The sequence below is a fragment of the Oncorhynchus masou genome, unplaced genomic scaffold, assembly GCF_036934945.1.
Source record: "Oncorhynchus masou masou isolate Uvic2021 unplaced genomic scaffold, UVic_Omas_1.1 unplaced_scaffold_845, whole genome shotgun sequence".
Taxonomy (NCBI): Eukaryota; Metazoa; Chordata; class Actinopteri; order Salmoniformes; family Salmonidae; genus Oncorhynchus; species Oncorhynchus masou.
In genome coordinates this window covers 72231-89382 of record NW_027014918.1, presented here as the reverse complement: position 1 = coordinate 89382, position 17152 = coordinate 72231, and the positions used below count along the sequence as shown (strand labels likewise).

The window sequence follows — 17152 nt, the reverse complement described above, 5'->3', positions numbered from 1 at the left end:
GCCAGTTATTACAGAGGGATTTTTCATCTCTGAGAGAAATGTAGATGTTGACAGACAATATGGTTTTTCGCCATGTGCACCCGTACATATTTCACATTATCTTTCACTGGAATATTCTCAACAGATTGGTCATTTGAGATACACAGGGACAATATTTCACATTTATTTAAGTTAAGTTCCAGACCAGAAGCAGAAGAGAATGATTTGATAATATTAAGTGCAATAGTAACTTGATCCTTGTCTTTTAGAAACAGAGTTGTATCATCTGCTAACTGATATATATACAGTGCCTTGCGAAAGTATTCGGCCCCCTTGAACTTTGCGACCTTTTGCCACATTTCAGGCTTCAAACATAAAGATATAAAACTGTATTTTTTTGTGAAGAATCAACAACAAGTGGGACACAATCATGAAGTGGAACGACATTTATTGGATATTTCAAACTTTTTTAACAAATCAAAAACTGAAAAATTGGGCGTGCAAAATTATTCAGCCCCTTAAGTTAATACTTTGTAGCGCCACCTTTTGCTGCGATTACAGCTGTAAGTCGCTTGGGGTATGTCTCTATCAGTGTTGCACATCGAGAGACTGACATTTTTCCCATTCCTCCTTGCAAAACAGCTCGAGCTCAGTGAGGTTGGATGGAGAGCATTTGTGAACAGCAGTTTTCAGTTCTTTCCACAGATTCTCGATTGGATTCAGGTCTGGACTTTGACTTGGCCATTCTAACACCTGTAACTCTGTGTTGTTGTATGTGTCGAACTGCTTTGCGTTTATCTTGGCCAGGTCGCAATTGTAAATGAGAATTTGTTCTCAACTTGCCTACCTGGTTAAATAAAGGTGAAATGAAAAAAATGTTTAAAAAATGTTATGTAATCTAGAAATCTCACATTAGCTGGTTGAACTGACAAAATGTCATAACTTAATCTATTCTACATGTACATTTTTGGAGGTCTCATGTCTCTTTATTCTCATAATAGCCTGGAGGCGATGGAGCTTCTTATATGTCATGTTTGGAGTTGTTTTACGGTGTTATGTGGAGAATATAAACATTTAAAAACTTTAAAGAGCAACTGTCCATAAAAAACAACTTCTCATTTAGAAAGCAGTCTACAAACATGTATTGTACTGTCAAAATTGAATACAAAGTTTAAATAGGATAATTTTGATCATAAAGTCTCGTCCAAAACTGTGTTCTGTGAGACTTGTGCTTGTGACTGCATCACAACATAAATGAAGGTTGGGTTTATTTCAATCCTGCCCACAGCTGGCTGCACACAAGTACATTTAGGTTGACTTTGGATATCCCTATGGGGCTAGTTAAGGACCATCGGTATATTACACAATATACATGGGACAATATGTTCATATTACAATAGCTGCAAATTTCAATTACTTAACCTCAAACCAACTATAAATTGACGAAATGCAAAAACAAATATTGAAAGCAGTTAATGAGAGAACTAAAGGTATGCAACATGAAAATATGGTCTCATTTACATTGTGTAATTTACTGACGGTCATTAACTAGCCCTGGAGATAGGCTATCCAAAGTCAGGTGGCACACCAGCCGGATGAATCTAACTGGCAAAATCATTTGTCTAACTCTTCCCACATCAAACCACACCCTGAAATCAACTCATGGTTGAATTCAGTGATGGTCACTAATGAACAAAACCTAAAACAGTCACACAAGGCCAAATCAGTCACACTTTAAAACAAACTAATGGCATGTTGCTACTCTACCTTGTTGCTACTCTACCTTGTTGCTACTCTACCTTGTTGCTACTCTACATTGTTGCTACTCTACATTGCTACTTCTCAGTTGAGCCAAGGAGGAGAACGTGACAGAGAAGGCAGATGGACAGAGAACAGAGGTGGGATGAGAACGCAGTAGACTGTATCACTTCAAGATGCTCTACGGAGAGAACAGAGGTGGGATGAGAACACAGTAGACTGCATCACTTCAAGATGCTCTACAGAGAGAACAGAGGTGGGATGAGAACACAGTAGACTGTATCACTTCAAGGTGCTCTACAGAGAGAACAGAGGTGGGATGAGAACACAGTAGACTGTATCACTTCAAGATGCTCTACGGAGAGAACAGAGGTGGGATGAGAACACAGTAGACTGCATCACTTCAAGATGCTCTACAGAGAGAACAGAGGTGGGATGAGAACACAGTACACTGTATCACTTCAAGGTGCTCTACAGAGAGAACAGAGGTGGGATGAGAACACAGTAGACTATCACTTCAAGCTGCTCTACGGAGAGAACAGAGGTGGGATGAGAACACAGTAGACTGCATCACTTCAAGATGCTCTACAGAGAGAACAGAGGTGGGATGAGAACACAGTACACTGTATCACTTCAAGGTGCTCTACAGAGAGAACAGGGGTGGGATGAGAACACAGTACACTGTATCACTTCAAGGTGCTCTACAGAGAGAACAGAGGTGGGATGAGAACACAGTACACTGTATCACTTCAAGGTGCTCTACAGAGAGAACAGAGGTGGGATGAGAACACAGTAGACTATCACTTCAAGCTGCTCTACGGAGAGAACAGAGGTGGGATGAGAACACAGTAGACTGTATCACTTCAAGCTGCTCTACGGAGAGAACAGAGGTGGGATGAGAACACAGTAGACTGTATCACTTCAAGCTGCTCTGGGGGAGAACAGAGGTGGGATGAGAACACAGTAGACTGTATCACTTCAAGAGAACAGAGGTGGGAAAGAAAGAGAGAAAAAGAAAAAGAAGGAGAAAGAGAGAGATTGAGAGAGAGAGAGAGAGAGAGAGAGAGAGAGAGAGAGTGAGAGAGAGAGAGAGGATTATACAGGAGGAGAACTGCAGGTTAGGACAACACCGGATGAACACCAGAGGGCGTAGTGGGAGCAGATGTAACATATGGGGATGAGGTTGGTAGATTGGGTGGGCTATTTACAGATGGGCTATGTGGGCTATGCGATCGGTTAGCTGCTCAGATTGCTGATGTTTAAAGTTAGTGAGGGAAATATAAGTCTCCAGCTTCAGCGATTTTTGCAACAATCTCAGTTATGATCAAACAATATGACTGCTACATTGAAGGAGTGAAAACCTCACTGGTGATTGACACTGGAGCAAAGCCACTTAAGACTTATTCTTCTCACATGTGCCACTGCAGAGACCAGCAGTATCCCTCTTGCCATCATCTTATTCTGCATAGACAAAATATGATGTGTCTATGAGTTGTGAGTCTCCTTACTATCTCTGTCTAGCATCTGCGCAGTACTAAAATGCCCAAAATTATTTTTGAGGCTTGGGTTTGGAGCATTTAATATCCACAGCTTATTTGTAGGACTCATTCAAAACTGTCCATGAATGGCTGCAAAAATACATAGCCTCATATAATTCATTTTCAGAGACAAAAGTAGTCATATCAGATTTCAAATCTGTGATTACACTGGCAAAATCAAGAAGTGGAATAATAAAATAAGTGTGGGGAATAGCAGTAGTGTTCTTGCTGACAAGCACACTAATTACCCTGTATGTTATGCCTTTGTTAAGAATGAGAACTGTTCAACTGATCAGACCAAATAAAGTAAATGGATAATAAAATCTCCTGAAGACAAGATTACACGAATCTTCCTCTACACCCTAACCAAATCATTCTTATATTCATTGTTCCGTCTCTAGAATCAAATTTACACTTTTGGGTTCACAATCCGTTGGACAAAATTATTTTCATAGTTCCATATCAGGTCACCCAACCAAACATCCCTGCTAAAACATACTGTAGGTCTGTCTGCAGCATTTTCGTTGTCACAGCCTTAAAGCCAATCTCCAAACCAGGAGACGCATTTAACTGTGGATTATATTGACTTTGGTACATGCTGTCAAAAGGCTGCATTCTGCAATAGGGGCGGGAGTAACAGCAACGTCATTTAGTTTACATTGTACATAAAACAGCGCTACTGTGCTGCTCTTTCTACAGTTTTATAAACTCAGTGGAGAACGTTCTCTCTCTCTCCATTCAGTTCCCCTCTTATCTTGATCACTTACATAACTAGACCAATCATATGCTTCAATTTACATTTACATTTAAGTCATTTAGCAGACGCTCTTATCCAGAGCGATGTGCTGCGGTTCACAGTGCTGTGGCAAGGTACAGTTTAGATCTCCAGGGACAGGTAGGAACGGTTGGAGATGGTGGCGGCAAGATACATTTTACAAACTCACTTGTTGTGCAATTAAACTGAACGTCTTTACTTCAGATCCACATGTTAGCAACTCGTACAAACTTATGTAAACCTCACACATCTGTACACACACGGCACAAGATACAGTACATTCTTAATAAAGACATCCTCCAACAATTTTAGAGTTGAGAATTGAAATCCCAAGTATAAGTACAGTAAAGTACACACACTAAAGGGGAAGAAATGGTGTTTTTTGACACATCTGCAAACTTCAAGGAGTTGGACTGATGGGAAGTTGTGATGTCATCAGCGTCCCCCGAGCTTGAGGAACAATAGAGGCGCATTAGAGAATAAAGAGAAAAGGCCCACCCCCACTTGTGTTATGTCATAACTTACCTTGATCTATTATTGTACCTTTTGTTAAGTAAATCAGGTGTTAAATAAGGTGAAAAGTAGACTGGAGTGACACTTTAAAGCGACAACATTCAATACTCCACTGAGCATCGGGCTCGTAGAGATAAGTGACTTTGCATTGGGCTGATTACTGCACCTTGTCATCAATGACCTCAAATACTGATCTGCACCATTGTGCATTTGCACTATGCACACCTCAACATAACACTGTATATGCACTGCTGATATTTGCCATGGCAACAACACTCCCTCTGCTTGTACAGTCCTCATTCCATTCTCAGTGCATATCGGTTTGAAGTCCCTCCTCCACTTGTTTGACCTGTACTTGTTTGACTCGTTCAACAACTTTAAAGTACCTTACCTTATTTTGCTAAGCGAAAGGAAAAGTCTGTCAGACCCACTTGAGAGCTAGAAACCTGCTGCGTGAGGCTATTGGAAAATAGTGAACACTCAAATGGGCAAACTGTCTGTCTTGTTTTTTATTTCGTTTTACACCATTGGCAACGCAGGTAGATTTGACTACTTACTTACTATCAAACTCATTTAATGGTTTGTTATGTTATAAAATGTAAAATGTCCATAACTGTATAATATAACTCCTCTCCAGGTCCAGGATCACATTCTCTGTGGGCACTTGCAACATACATCATCGGAGAGATGCCTTTCCCTGAGTTTACGGTTGTGGTTATGTTGGATGATGTTCAAGTGGGTTACTATGACTCCAACATGAAACACTTCATCTACAGGGGTCATAACACCTCAGACAAAATACATGATGACGAAGCTCAGGACGGAGCTTATGTATTCGGAATTATGTACCACCACATGAAGGAGAGATACTTTCACCTAAAGCACCACTTGAATCTCACGGAAGGTGTTCAAGTTCAGCAAAGAATGTCTGGCTGTGAGATGTTGGACAATGGTAAACCAGCCCTGATCATGTTTAAGGAGACTTTTAATGGCATTTTTGTAGATCATGCGATATATAACAGCATGACACATTTTACATACGATTCTGGGACACTACTACTAGGATATTATGGGATAAGGCAAGCATATGAAAAAGCACTATTTGAGAACGTTTTACTTCCCATTTGCATCAAATCACTGAAGAGATTCCTGAAGAGAGAGAAGAACGTTGTGATGCGTAAAGTTCCTCCCAGACTCAGGTTGATAAAGAAAGAGGTTTCTGGAGGGTTCCAGGTGAGCTGCCTGGCGTTTGGTTTCTACCCCCGCCACATCAACATGACCCTGCTGAGAGACGGCCAGCCAGTGGCAGAACAGGAGCTGACAGGGGGGGAGGTGCTGCCTAGTGGAGATGGGAACTACCAGCTGAGGAAGAGTCTGGAGGTCAGTACTGAGGAGCTAAAGAAGAGACACAACTACACCTGTACTGCCTCTCACCTCAGTCTGGACAACAAGCTGGATGTCAGTTGGGAGTCTGGGGCAGAGAGAGTTCACCTATCCACCCTCTCAGTTCTACTGGTGATGCTGCTGGTTGTTATTCTATTGGGCATTTTCATTTGTGTCAAAAGGAGGTGGAGTAACACTGCCTCACAGTCTAAACTGGTCAACGTTGATGCAAAAGCGTGAGAGTAAATGAACCTTTCTTCCGATTCTGAGACCTAATAAAATGTTGGGACACTGATGTAGCTTTGTCAGTTCAGCTCAATTCACAATCAAAATATGACTGCCAGTGCACCTATGAGGGCAAGTGTGAATTATTCTGCTATTGTCAGTCAGTCTTCCCTTCCCTTCAACAAAGGATCAGTTTGGGGAGACTGTTGACAAAAACAAATATTGGGGCATGAAGGTAATATGGTAGTTAAATCATTATGTAATTTGTAATTTATACTCATGACTATTCATTAATTGTACAAGTGTATCTGTGCTGTATCAGCTGATATCCAGTATCTTACCCAGAAGGAGAATCATGTGATCATGTGTATGAGGTCTGTTTATTATTGGAAAGACTTTACAGTGTCTCTGTTTTGTACTGTATGTTGTGTATGTTCATCATTACTGCACAATAATACATTTATTAAAGACAATAACATGTTGAATAATTTATTACTGCATTGATTCATGTTAACTATGTCATTAATTCATGTTAATTATATACCTTAACTTCTCTCAGTAACTTGTTTATCACTGTGGAAGGAAGAAATCTGACACTCTATTTCACTCCAGTTTAAGACTGTCATGAGGATTAATCTAAGGTGAGTGTTGTAGAGATCATTAATAATGAAACTGTTTTATGTTAGGGAGAGGTTACATTTATCCACCCTCTCAGCTCTACTGGTGATGCTGCTGGTTGTTATGCTATTTGGCATTTTCATTTGTGTCAAAAGGAGGTGGAGATGCACTGCCTCGTAGACATTGTCACAACTTGCCAACTTTGATGCAAAAGTGTCAGAAGAAATTAACAAGTCTTCAGATTCTCAGACCAATAAAATGACTGCCCACACTATTATTATTATTATTGTTATTGCAGTATTACAGATGAAGGATCTTAATTTGAGCCAGTTTGCTACAGCAGGAAAACAATGCTGCAGCAACAGCAAATGATAATTATTATGTGGATTCCTTTTGAAGGGGTTGATACAGTTTTCGTCAAGGAAGTCTGAAATTTCAAAGCAGAAAATACAACTTTCAGAATACTTTTTAACCTCAAACCTTCACCTGAAACAGGGTGATCAAATGAAGATCCTACATCTGTATTGCTGACACAAAATGTGCAAAAGATTTTGTTATTGTCGGTCGATTTCCCTGCCCCTCAACAAATTACTATAAAGGTTCAGTTTGTGGAGACTGTTGACAACTATAAATATCTGGGCATTCGTCCAAATCTGCATTTATATAAATTCAGCAAAAAAATAAACGTCCTCTCACTGTCAACTGCGTTTCTTTTCAGCAAACTTAACATGCGTACATTATTGTATGAACATAAGATTCAACAACTGAGACATAAACTGAACAAGTTCCACAGACATGTGACCAACAGAAATGGAATAAAATGTCCCTGAACAAAGGGGGGGGGGGGGGTCAAAATCAAAAGTAACAGTCAGTATCTGGTGTGGCCACCAGCTGCATTAAGTACTGCAGTGCATCTCCTCCTCATGGACTGCACCAGATTTGCCAGTTCTTGCTGGGAGATGTTACCCCACTCTTCCACCAAGGCAACTGCAAGTTCCCGGACGTTTCTTGGGGGAATGGCCCTGGCTCTCACCCTCTGATCCAACAGGTCCCAGACGTGCTCAATGGGATTGAGATCTGGGCTCTTCGCTGGCCATGGCAGAACACTGACATTCCTGTCTTGCAGGATATCATGCACAGAACGAGCAGTATGGCTGGTGGCATTGTCATGCTGGAGGGTCATGTCAGGATGAGCCATGACGGACCCTCCACCTCCAAATCAATCCCGCTCCAGAGTACAGGCCTCGTCGTAACGCTCATTCCTTCGATGATAAACGCAAATCCGACCATCACCCCTGGTGAGACAAAACCGCGTCTAGTCAGTGTAGAGCACTTTCTGCCAGTCCTGTCTGGTCCAGCGACGGTGGGATTGTGCCCATAGGCAACGTTGTTGCCAGTGATGTCTGGTGAGGACCTGCCTTACAACAGGCCTACAAGCCTCCAGTCCAGCCTATCTCAGCCTATTGCGACAGTCTGAGAACTGATGGAGGGATTGTGCGTTCCTGGTGTAACTCGGGCAGTTGTTTTTGCCATCCTGTACCTGTCCCGCAGGTGTGGTGTTCTGATGTACCGATCCTGTGCAGGTGTTGTTACACGTGTGCCACTGCGAGGACGATCAGCTGTCCATCCTGTCTCGCTGTAGCGCTGTCTTTGGCGTCTCACAGTACGGACATTGCAATTTATTGCCCTGGCCACATCTGCAGTCCTCATGCCTCCTTGCAACATGCCTAAGGCACATTCACTCAGAGGAGCAGGGATCCTGGGTATCTTTCTTTTGGTGTTTTTCAGAGTCAGTAGAAAGGCCTCCTAAGCGTCCTAAGTTCATAACTGTGATCTTAATTGCCTACTGTCTGTAAGCTGTTAGTGTCTTAACGACCGTTCCACAGGTACTTGTTCATTAATTGTTTATGGTACATTGAACAAGCATGGGAAACAGTGTTTAAACCCTTTACAATGAAGATCTGTGTAGTTATTTGGATTTTACGAATTATCTTTGAAAGACAGGGTCCTGAAAAAGGGACGATTCTTTTTTGCAGAGTATATTATACATGCTGGTTTGGCATCCTGAGCATTAACAAAGGTAATCTGATAGTTATATGTGTTATGCATTCTATAATTTCTAATCATGACTATTCATTAATTTCACAATGTACTCTATATCTGTGCTCTATTAGGTGAGAGCCCCTATCTTAACCAGAAGGAGAATCATGTGATAATGTGTATGAGGTCAGTTTATTTTCGGAATGGCTTTAGTGTCTCCATAGCTGCAGGAAGTATGGGTGCTGCAGCACCCTGAAAAATCATATTAAAACAAATATTAATATCAGTGCCATTTACGATGTGGGAGGACCATTTTTTTCATGAGCATGGCCTTGTTTCTATTACATTATATTGGATGACTGTTATTCATATTCCATTCACCCAGTTCAATATAAAAGTGAAAGGTTTAGGCTACTACATGATACTCAAATATTCCCTATACCCATCATGAGGTTGCTACAACCTAGTCTATGAATGAAATGTACAACTGGGGGGACAAAGGTCGAGAGAAAAATTAGGTGACAGACAGTGACACATAGACAGACTGTGCCTTGCAAACTCTTGCCTGCATCTAGCTGATAGAGGGAGTAATCACTAGTCCAACAGTCCAACAGTAGCAAACAAAAGTTTCTATTGAACAAATTAATGTATGTTTATCCGTTTTGTTCTGTTCGCTTCTGTTTAAAAAACGTTTTTCAACATAATCAACGGAATGAATATACCCCTGATAATGTGTAAACACAGTTCCCTTTCATAGCAGCCACGTTGTAGTCCTTCTCGTATCTATGCGCTCTCCTCCCCTCACCTTTTCCCTTCGCTTGTGGACTTTAATGCACAATGAATCAGCTGTATGTGACCAGGTGCAAAAACCTTTCCAAGCCAAACCATATCATAACCGCTACACAGCCTACACCGTTGTCACCATATTAGCTAAAGTAACGTCATAGTCAACATAGCTAATAGAACTAACATGTTAGTAAACTGCTACAATCATGCATTAATGTTACAGTGTACAGTCAGTAAGCAGTTTAGCACTTACACCACAGGCCCGGTGGCAATAAATTAGTAAAACCAAAAGCTTACATTGTCTTGGAAGAGTTCCCGTGTTGTGTTCAATAGACATAGCCAGCTAGGTAACATAGCATCCCTCTGTTTGAGCAGGGTGTTTCAGTAGGCTAAACTAGCTAGACTCATTTGCTAGCTAAGTAAGTGAAACTGAATGTGAAAAAAAGAAATCTTTCTTGCTTCTCCTTCATTTTGTAAGAAATTCATTTTTTTGAAATTGTTAAACTATTGTCTAGCTCTCTTCTTGAGTCAACTACTCACCACATTTTATGTGCTGCAGTGCTAGCTAGCTGTAGCTTTTGCTTTCAGTACTAGATTCATTCTCTGATGTTTTGAATGGGTGGACAACATGTCAGTTAATGCTGCAGGAGCTCTGATAGGTTGGAGGATGTCCTCCGGAAGCTGTCACAATCATTGTGTAAGTTTATGGAAGGGGGTGAGAAGCATGAGCCTCCAAGGTTTTGTATTGAAGTCAATGTACCCAGAGGAGGATGGAAGCTAGCTGTCCTCTGGCTACACCATGGCGCTACCCTACAGAGTGCTATTGAAACTATGCTAGACCTTCATTACAAAATAGTGTATTTTAGTCAATTATTTTGTGACGTGATTATATTTAGTAACTTTTTAAAATGTTTTTAACATTTTTATTTTCATGAAATTCACTGAGGAGGATGGTCCTCCTCTGTGGAGCCTCAAATGATTAATATGTACAGTGCATTCGGAAAGTATTCAGACCCATTTACCTTTTACACAGTATGTTACATTACAGCCTTACTCTAAATGGATTAAATACATGTTTTTCCTCATTCATCTACACACAATACTCGATAATGACAAAGCAAAAACAGGTTTTTAGACATTTGTGCAACTGGATAAAAAAACAGAAAACAGAAATACCTTATTTACATAAGTATTCAGACCCTTTGCTATGAGACTCGAAATTGAGGCCAGGTGCATCCTGTTTCCATTGATCATCCTTGAGATGTTTCCACAACTTGGTTGGAGTCCACCTGTGTTAAATTCAATTGATTAGAGATGATTTGGAAAGGCACACACCTGTCTCTATAAGGTCCCTCAGTTGACAGTGCATGTCAGAGCAAAAACCAAGCCATGAGGTTTGTCCCCCTCATCTGAAGTCGCTACAGCCGATCTGCCAACTTCTGTCTGTAGCGTACAAACCGTTTGGACTACACACTAATATGTACATGTCTGTTGTTTGGCTCGAGGAGGCCCACAAGCCTCACAAGATTTGTCTGTAGGTTCCCCAGTACCAGTTGAAAAAATTAATTGAAGTATATAAGGAGAAGAGTCTCTCCCTTCTCTGGTGTATTTGGGTTTTACAAGATACCGTGTGAGAACCTTCATGCCTAAACCTGTGCAGTGTGATAAATGCAAATTATTTGGCCATGTGTCAAGTGTATGTAGATGGGAGGAGTACCGTATGCCAGCTGAGCCTAAATGCTGCAATTGTGGTGGGGAACATGAGCCTGAATTCCTGAAGTGTCCTGATAGGATGAAGGAGACGGAGGTGGCAAGAATAAGGGCTGTCCAGCATGTCTCCTGTCCTGAGGTGGTGAGAATAAGGGCTGTCCAGCATGTCTCCTGTCCTGAGGTGGTGAGAATAAGGGCTGTCCAGCATGTCTCCTGTCCTGAGGTGGTGAGAATAAGGGCTGTCCAGCATGTCTCCTGTCCTGAGGTGGTAAGAATAAGGGCTGTCCAGCATGTCTCCTGTCCTGAGGTGGTGAGAATAAGGGCTGTCCAGCATGTCTCCTGTCCTGAGGTGGTGAATAAGGGCTGTCCAGCATGTCTCCTGTCCTGAGGTGGTGAGAATAAGGGCTGTCCAGCATGTCTCCTGTCCTGAGGTGGTGAGAATAAGGGCTGTCCAGCATGTCTCCTGTCATGAGGTGGTGAATAAGGGCTGTCCAGTATGACTCCTATACTGAGCTGGTGAGAAGAGTGGAAGAAAGGAGTGAAGTTGAAGAAGTAATGGTAGTAGGAGAAGAGACACCAGAGAATGTTTCTTGTCAACAGAGGGATCCTGACCTGTTGCATGTAAAGAAGGTGGACATGGTTGTGTTTGTTGCATTGATTATCAACTCCACAGCGCAAACAGAGAGGGAATCTGAGAACAGAGGCACCGTTGTGTGCGGCTGAAGGTTTTTTGGGACTCATGGACTTTCCACAGAGGCACTACAAGGAATCCTGTCAATGAAGGCCTCCGAGCCGGTGTCGGGATGTGATTTGAATTGTGACTGAAGTGGGATGTTTTTTTTTTTTTTTTATTTTGTATGATGTCTGTGTTTTCCCCTAACTTTCCCACAATGGAACAGTTTTGTTTCCCCACCCCGTACAGTAGGTGTCGGCAATAGAGCAGTAGGTTGTAGTCTGCCATAAAACCTCAAAGAAGAAGATACACTTCTAACGTTTGTTTGCAGACCGCCATAATACCATAGAAGAAGAAGAACGTTTTCTCAGCACCAAATATGGTAGTGAGAGCAAGTCCAGCTGCGGGTCGGAGACCGGAAGGAGGCGCTATGTCAAGAAAGGGAAAGAATGGTACCGTTAAGATCAGAGATTCATCTCCTGCCTCTTGATTACATACCTTCGTCTTCCTAATACACACCAACAAATATGACTTATTGGTCTTCATGCTCTCCTTGAGCCAGCCCAGGATCAAGGGGGCCTACCTGCGGCGGCAGGTGTATTGGAGTGTTCCAACTTTTGTCCTGAGAATTCTACCAGAGATGATTTTGGACCGGTAGGAGTAATACTTTTGGCCGACCCACACGTTGTGTCGCGCTGGTTAAAGGACAAACTGGGAATGGTCGGTTCAGTGAAAGTTTTGAGAAGTGGGGATGAGCTTTGACACAGAGTTTTTACCTTATAAGGTAAGGTTAGGTTATATTTGCAATTCTGTGAAGGCCTAAGTTTATAATCCACTGATGTTTTACGTGTCAAGGATTCATACGTGTTGCAGCAGTGTGTAGAAGGGAGATCACCACGCTGTGAGAAATGTCCAGGAGGGCATAGTCAGAGGGAGTGTACAGTTGCGAAAGAGAAAAATCTGTGTGTCAACTGTGGGGGTGCTCATGCAGCTGAAGTGAGAGAGACAGGTTGAGATTGCCAGAGTTTCAGTGGGACAGAATGTGTCCTATGCTGAGGCAGTGAAGAGAGCAGAGGATAGACCAATGGTGAGTGAGTTGACTGGGTGATTCCCTGTGAGTGGGCCTGAAGAGAGAGATCCTGAGAGGATGAGTTTCAGTAAGGTTGGATTTCTTGAGTTTATAACCATAGTTTTTTATTTTTTTTTATTTTTTTTTTACCTTTATTTAACCAGGCAAGTCAGTTAAGAACAAATTCTTATTTTCAATGACAGCCTGGGAACAGTGGGTTAACTGCCTGTTCAGGGGCAGAACGACAGATTTGTACCTTGTCAGCTTGGGGGTTTGAACTTGCAACCTTCCGATTACTAGTCCAACGCTCTAACCACTAGGCTACCCTGCCGCCCCTAGGGATCAACTGCACTGTCATGATGGAGCGGAAGTCACAACAGATAGATGTGGTAGTTGCAGCAGCAGAGAAGTATTTGGATGTGAGAGATATCAGGGCAGAGATCTACAGGAAGTTGAGAGAATGGGTTACATCATCACAGGCCGATGGCCTGGTGTAGGATCGTTTAGGGCCAAAGTGGTGGGATGGGGTGGTGTTTTGGGGACACTGTATAACTGCAGGTTAGATGGTGGTGCAATTCAATATTTTCCTATTTCCCTTTTCCTTGTATTTTTTATTTCTTTTTTGTGACCAAAATGTGCAATCCGCACCAAAACCTGTGAAAGGCAGCAATATGCAACACAGCGTCGAGCCTGCCAGAAAGTTACATGAAAAAGAAGAACGTTGCAGGTAGTGAGAGAGGATGGAACTAGGTGAAACTGGGCTGACATTCTGCACATTTCCTCATCAATAAAACATCTGATCTCAATACATGTTTATGTTCCCCAAACTAGAATGTTACAAACACAGTGCATTAAATGTTATAGACAGTGCATTAAATGTTATAGACGCTTTGACAAAGTTTCAGAAAATTGTGTTGTTTAGGAGTGCAAGGTCGAATTGAGCTTGTGCACATGCGCACTTCACGGAGGAGACATTCCCTCACGGAAATATGCAAACACATGCTACAACGTGCCAATAGGATCTCGCTAACTCGTGCTTGGCTTTGCTTCTTCTGCTTATTCTGCCCAGTATGCTCCATTTGCTCCCACTGTAAACAACACAGATGAACGATCGGAGGAGGAAGGATGGCGGAAGTGGATGAAGAGTATGATTTAGGCAGTGTGTGGAGTAAATTTGGTGAAGAGGAATGTTCTGAATGGACTACAGTAGTATCGAAAACTGGAGCAAAAAGAAAATTGTCTGTATGACGGCGGCCCTTCGTGGGCAAATGTTGTCATCAAAGTCCGACATTCTCTGGATGATGATGCTTTCAAGACTGGGAACTCTGACAAAAACTACGTTGAATCATGGTGACGTCATTGATCTTCAGGTCGTAGCTCTAGAAAGAGGCCAGATCTACAATTCTGAGTTGGATGACTGTTCAAAACGTATTTTCGCAGTCTTAGCTCATTTATTCCTGACTTCCCAGTTGTCTTGAACTCACTGAAGTCAGGTTTTCGCAGTTCCGAGTTAACAGTTGTTTTGACAGCATGGCCAATGTTGAATGTTTATCATTTTAAAATTGGGAAAGAACTTAATCCCAGATTTGGGACCACACATCCACTGTCACTGATTTCTTCCAAACCACTCATGGTTGAATTAGCGATTTCAAACTTGTGTAATGTTTATGTACAATGGCCGATGAGCACCGATACGCTTTATCTATCATTTCTCTTCATTAATTATCTTCATATGACAAGGATTAAAAAGGATTTGCCAGTAGATTGTCGACTTGATTCATGATGATGACTACTAGCTAAGATTTCGAAAGTATGATGTTGACATGATCAGTCCAATCAAAGCTACTGTAGATATAAAGTGATTTGACGTAATTTTATCTGTGGCCAATTACCTTGAGCCTTCTTGGATGGGCACATCTAATGTAACTCTATGGTAGCATCCAAGGGGCTAAAGTTTTCGAGGTCTACCCTTAAGACTTTTCGGTGACGTAGTGTCCCCATGAGTGACAGAACACTAAGCCAATCACGGCGCAATGCTCTGTGATGCACCCTAGTGGTTAGAACATTGGACTAGTAACTGAAAGGTTGCAAGATCGAATCCCCGAGCTGACAAGGTAAAAATCTGTCGTTCTGCCCCTGAACAAGGCAGTGAACCCACTGTTCCTAGGCCGTCATTGAAAATAAGAATTTGTTATATATTTTATATATATTTATACAGGCAAGCCTATATTTCTATATTTAAAATCTATATTTTTTTTACATTGTTTGCAAACTGATATGTGACACTGATATGGGACATTAATGCCAAAAGAACATGCAAAACAGGCAAGCCTATTGCTCTGCCCCACCTGCCCTGAATGACGGGTCACCATTGGCAGTTGGCTAAGTGAAAGAGAAAGTCTGACAGACTCAATTCTTGCTATGCAATCGGCTAAGTGGAAGGGAAAGTCTGACAGACTCACTTTTTGCTATGCGAGACTACACTATCAAAATCATGGGCAAACTGTCTGTCTTTTTGTTTGTTTTTTCATTTTACACCATTGTCAACGCAGGTAAGGGTTTAACTTTGTCGCTTACTCATTTAATGATTTATTATGTCAGACAATGTAAAATGTCCATAACTGTTTACAGGGTTGGGGAGCAGTGTGCCGACTATACTGATATAATTTATAATTGATATCTAGACTAAATGGCGCATTGATGATGCGAATCACACTACTGCTCTCTATATCTTCTTGGCTGCATTCCAAACTCTTGAAAGACACGGCCTATCCCCTGTGCCCTCAAATTAAGTGGACACTTCTGATGACGTATCATGACTTCTGACGGGTATACACTTGCAGGGCAAGGGGCAATCATCGCAGGATGAACGACTGACGAATTTCCGGGCAAGTCCATTTAAAAATCATTCCGTTATTTCATCAACGTTATTTCTCCAATTTCCAAAAACTGACCGAACAAAAACATCATTACTTTTACGAGATCTGTTTGTGCCGTCATGTGCATTAGTAGCACAATATCTGACTTATTTACATTTATTTTTACTTACATTTGTATGTTGACTCCATATTGACGTTGAGGTTTTACATTTTTGCTGACTTTTCTTAGCAGATGTACAAACATCGTGAATTGAATTATGGGTTTTATAAAGGCCTCAAAGTGAACACAATTGTACTCGCAAACTCCATTAAAAACGAGGGCCGAGGGGATTATGTTGCAAACGTCCCTTGTCTGGCTAATCGCTTGGACCAATGACAAATATGGCTGTGGGGATTCCCCCAAGGGCATAAGGCGAGGGTCAGTGGACAAGGTGTGGGGATTCCCCCAAGGGCATAAGGCGAGGGTCAGTGGACAAGGTGTGGGGATTCCCCCAAGGGCATAAGGCGAGGGTCAGTCAGTGGACAAGGTGTGGGGGATTCCCCAAGGGCATAAGGTGAGGGTCAGTGGACAAGGTGTGGGGATTCCCCCAAGGGCATAAGGCGAGGGTCAGTGGACAAGGTGTGGGGATTCCCCAAGGGCATAAGGCGAGGGTCAGTGGACAAGGTGTGGGGATTCCCCCAAGGGCATAAGGCGAGGGTCAGTGGACAAGGTGTGGGGATTCCCCCAAGGGCATAAGGCGAGGGTCAGTGGACAAGGTGTGGGGATTCCCCAAGGGCATAAGGCGAGGGTCAGTGGACAAGGTGGGGATTCCCCCAAGGGCATAAGGCGAGGGTCAGTGGACAAGGTGCGGGGATTCCCCCAAGGGCATAAGGCGAGGGTCAGTGGACAAGGTGCGGGGATTCCCCAAGGGCATAAGGCGAGGGTCAGTGGACAGGTGCGGGGGATTCCCCAAGGGCATAAGGCGAGGGTCAGTGGACAAGGTGCGGGGATTCCCCCAAGGGCATAAGGCGAGGGTCAGTGGACAAGGTGCGGGGGATTCCCCAAGGGCATAAGGGTCAGTGGACAAGGTGCGGGGATTCCCCCAAGGGCATAAAGGCGAGGGTCAGTGGACAAGGTGCGGGGATTCCCCCAAGGGCATAAGGCGAGGTCAGTGGACAAGGTGCGGGGATTCCCCCAAGGGCATAAGGCGAGGGTCAGTGGACAAG

The 17152-nt window shown here is 42.7% G+C and overlaps 1 protein-coding gene and 1 pseudogene across 1 annotated transcript; both read left to right on the top strand.

Annotated features, from left to right (window-relative positions):
• Positions 1-4895: 4895 nt before the first annotated feature.
• Positions 4896-6575, top strand: LOC135537821 (major histocompatibility complex class I-related gene protein-like). Its single transcript, XM_064963837.1, has 2 exons — positions 4896-5102; positions 5201-6575. Exons 1-2 carry the CDS (start codon positions 5048-5050, stop codon positions 6184-6186), a joined length of 1041 nt encoding a protein of 346 aa, XP_064819909.1. The 5' UTR covers positions 4896-5047; the 3' UTR covers positions 6187-6575.
• An 8907-nt stretch (positions 6576-15482) lies between these two features.
• Positions 15483-17152, top strand: part of LOC135537811 (major histocompatibility complex class I-related gene protein-like) — a 26341-nt pseudogene continuing 24671 nt past the window's right edge.

Coding starts and splice junctions, on each gene's coding strand:
- LOC135537821 (XM_064963837.1), top strand. CDS start 5,048: ATGGGCAAACTGTCTGTCTTGTTTTTTATTTCGTTTTACACCATTGGC. Junction 5,103..5,200: donor TTACACCATTGGCAACGCAG/GTAGATTTGACT, acceptor ACTCCTCTCCAG/GTCCAGGATCACATTCTCTG.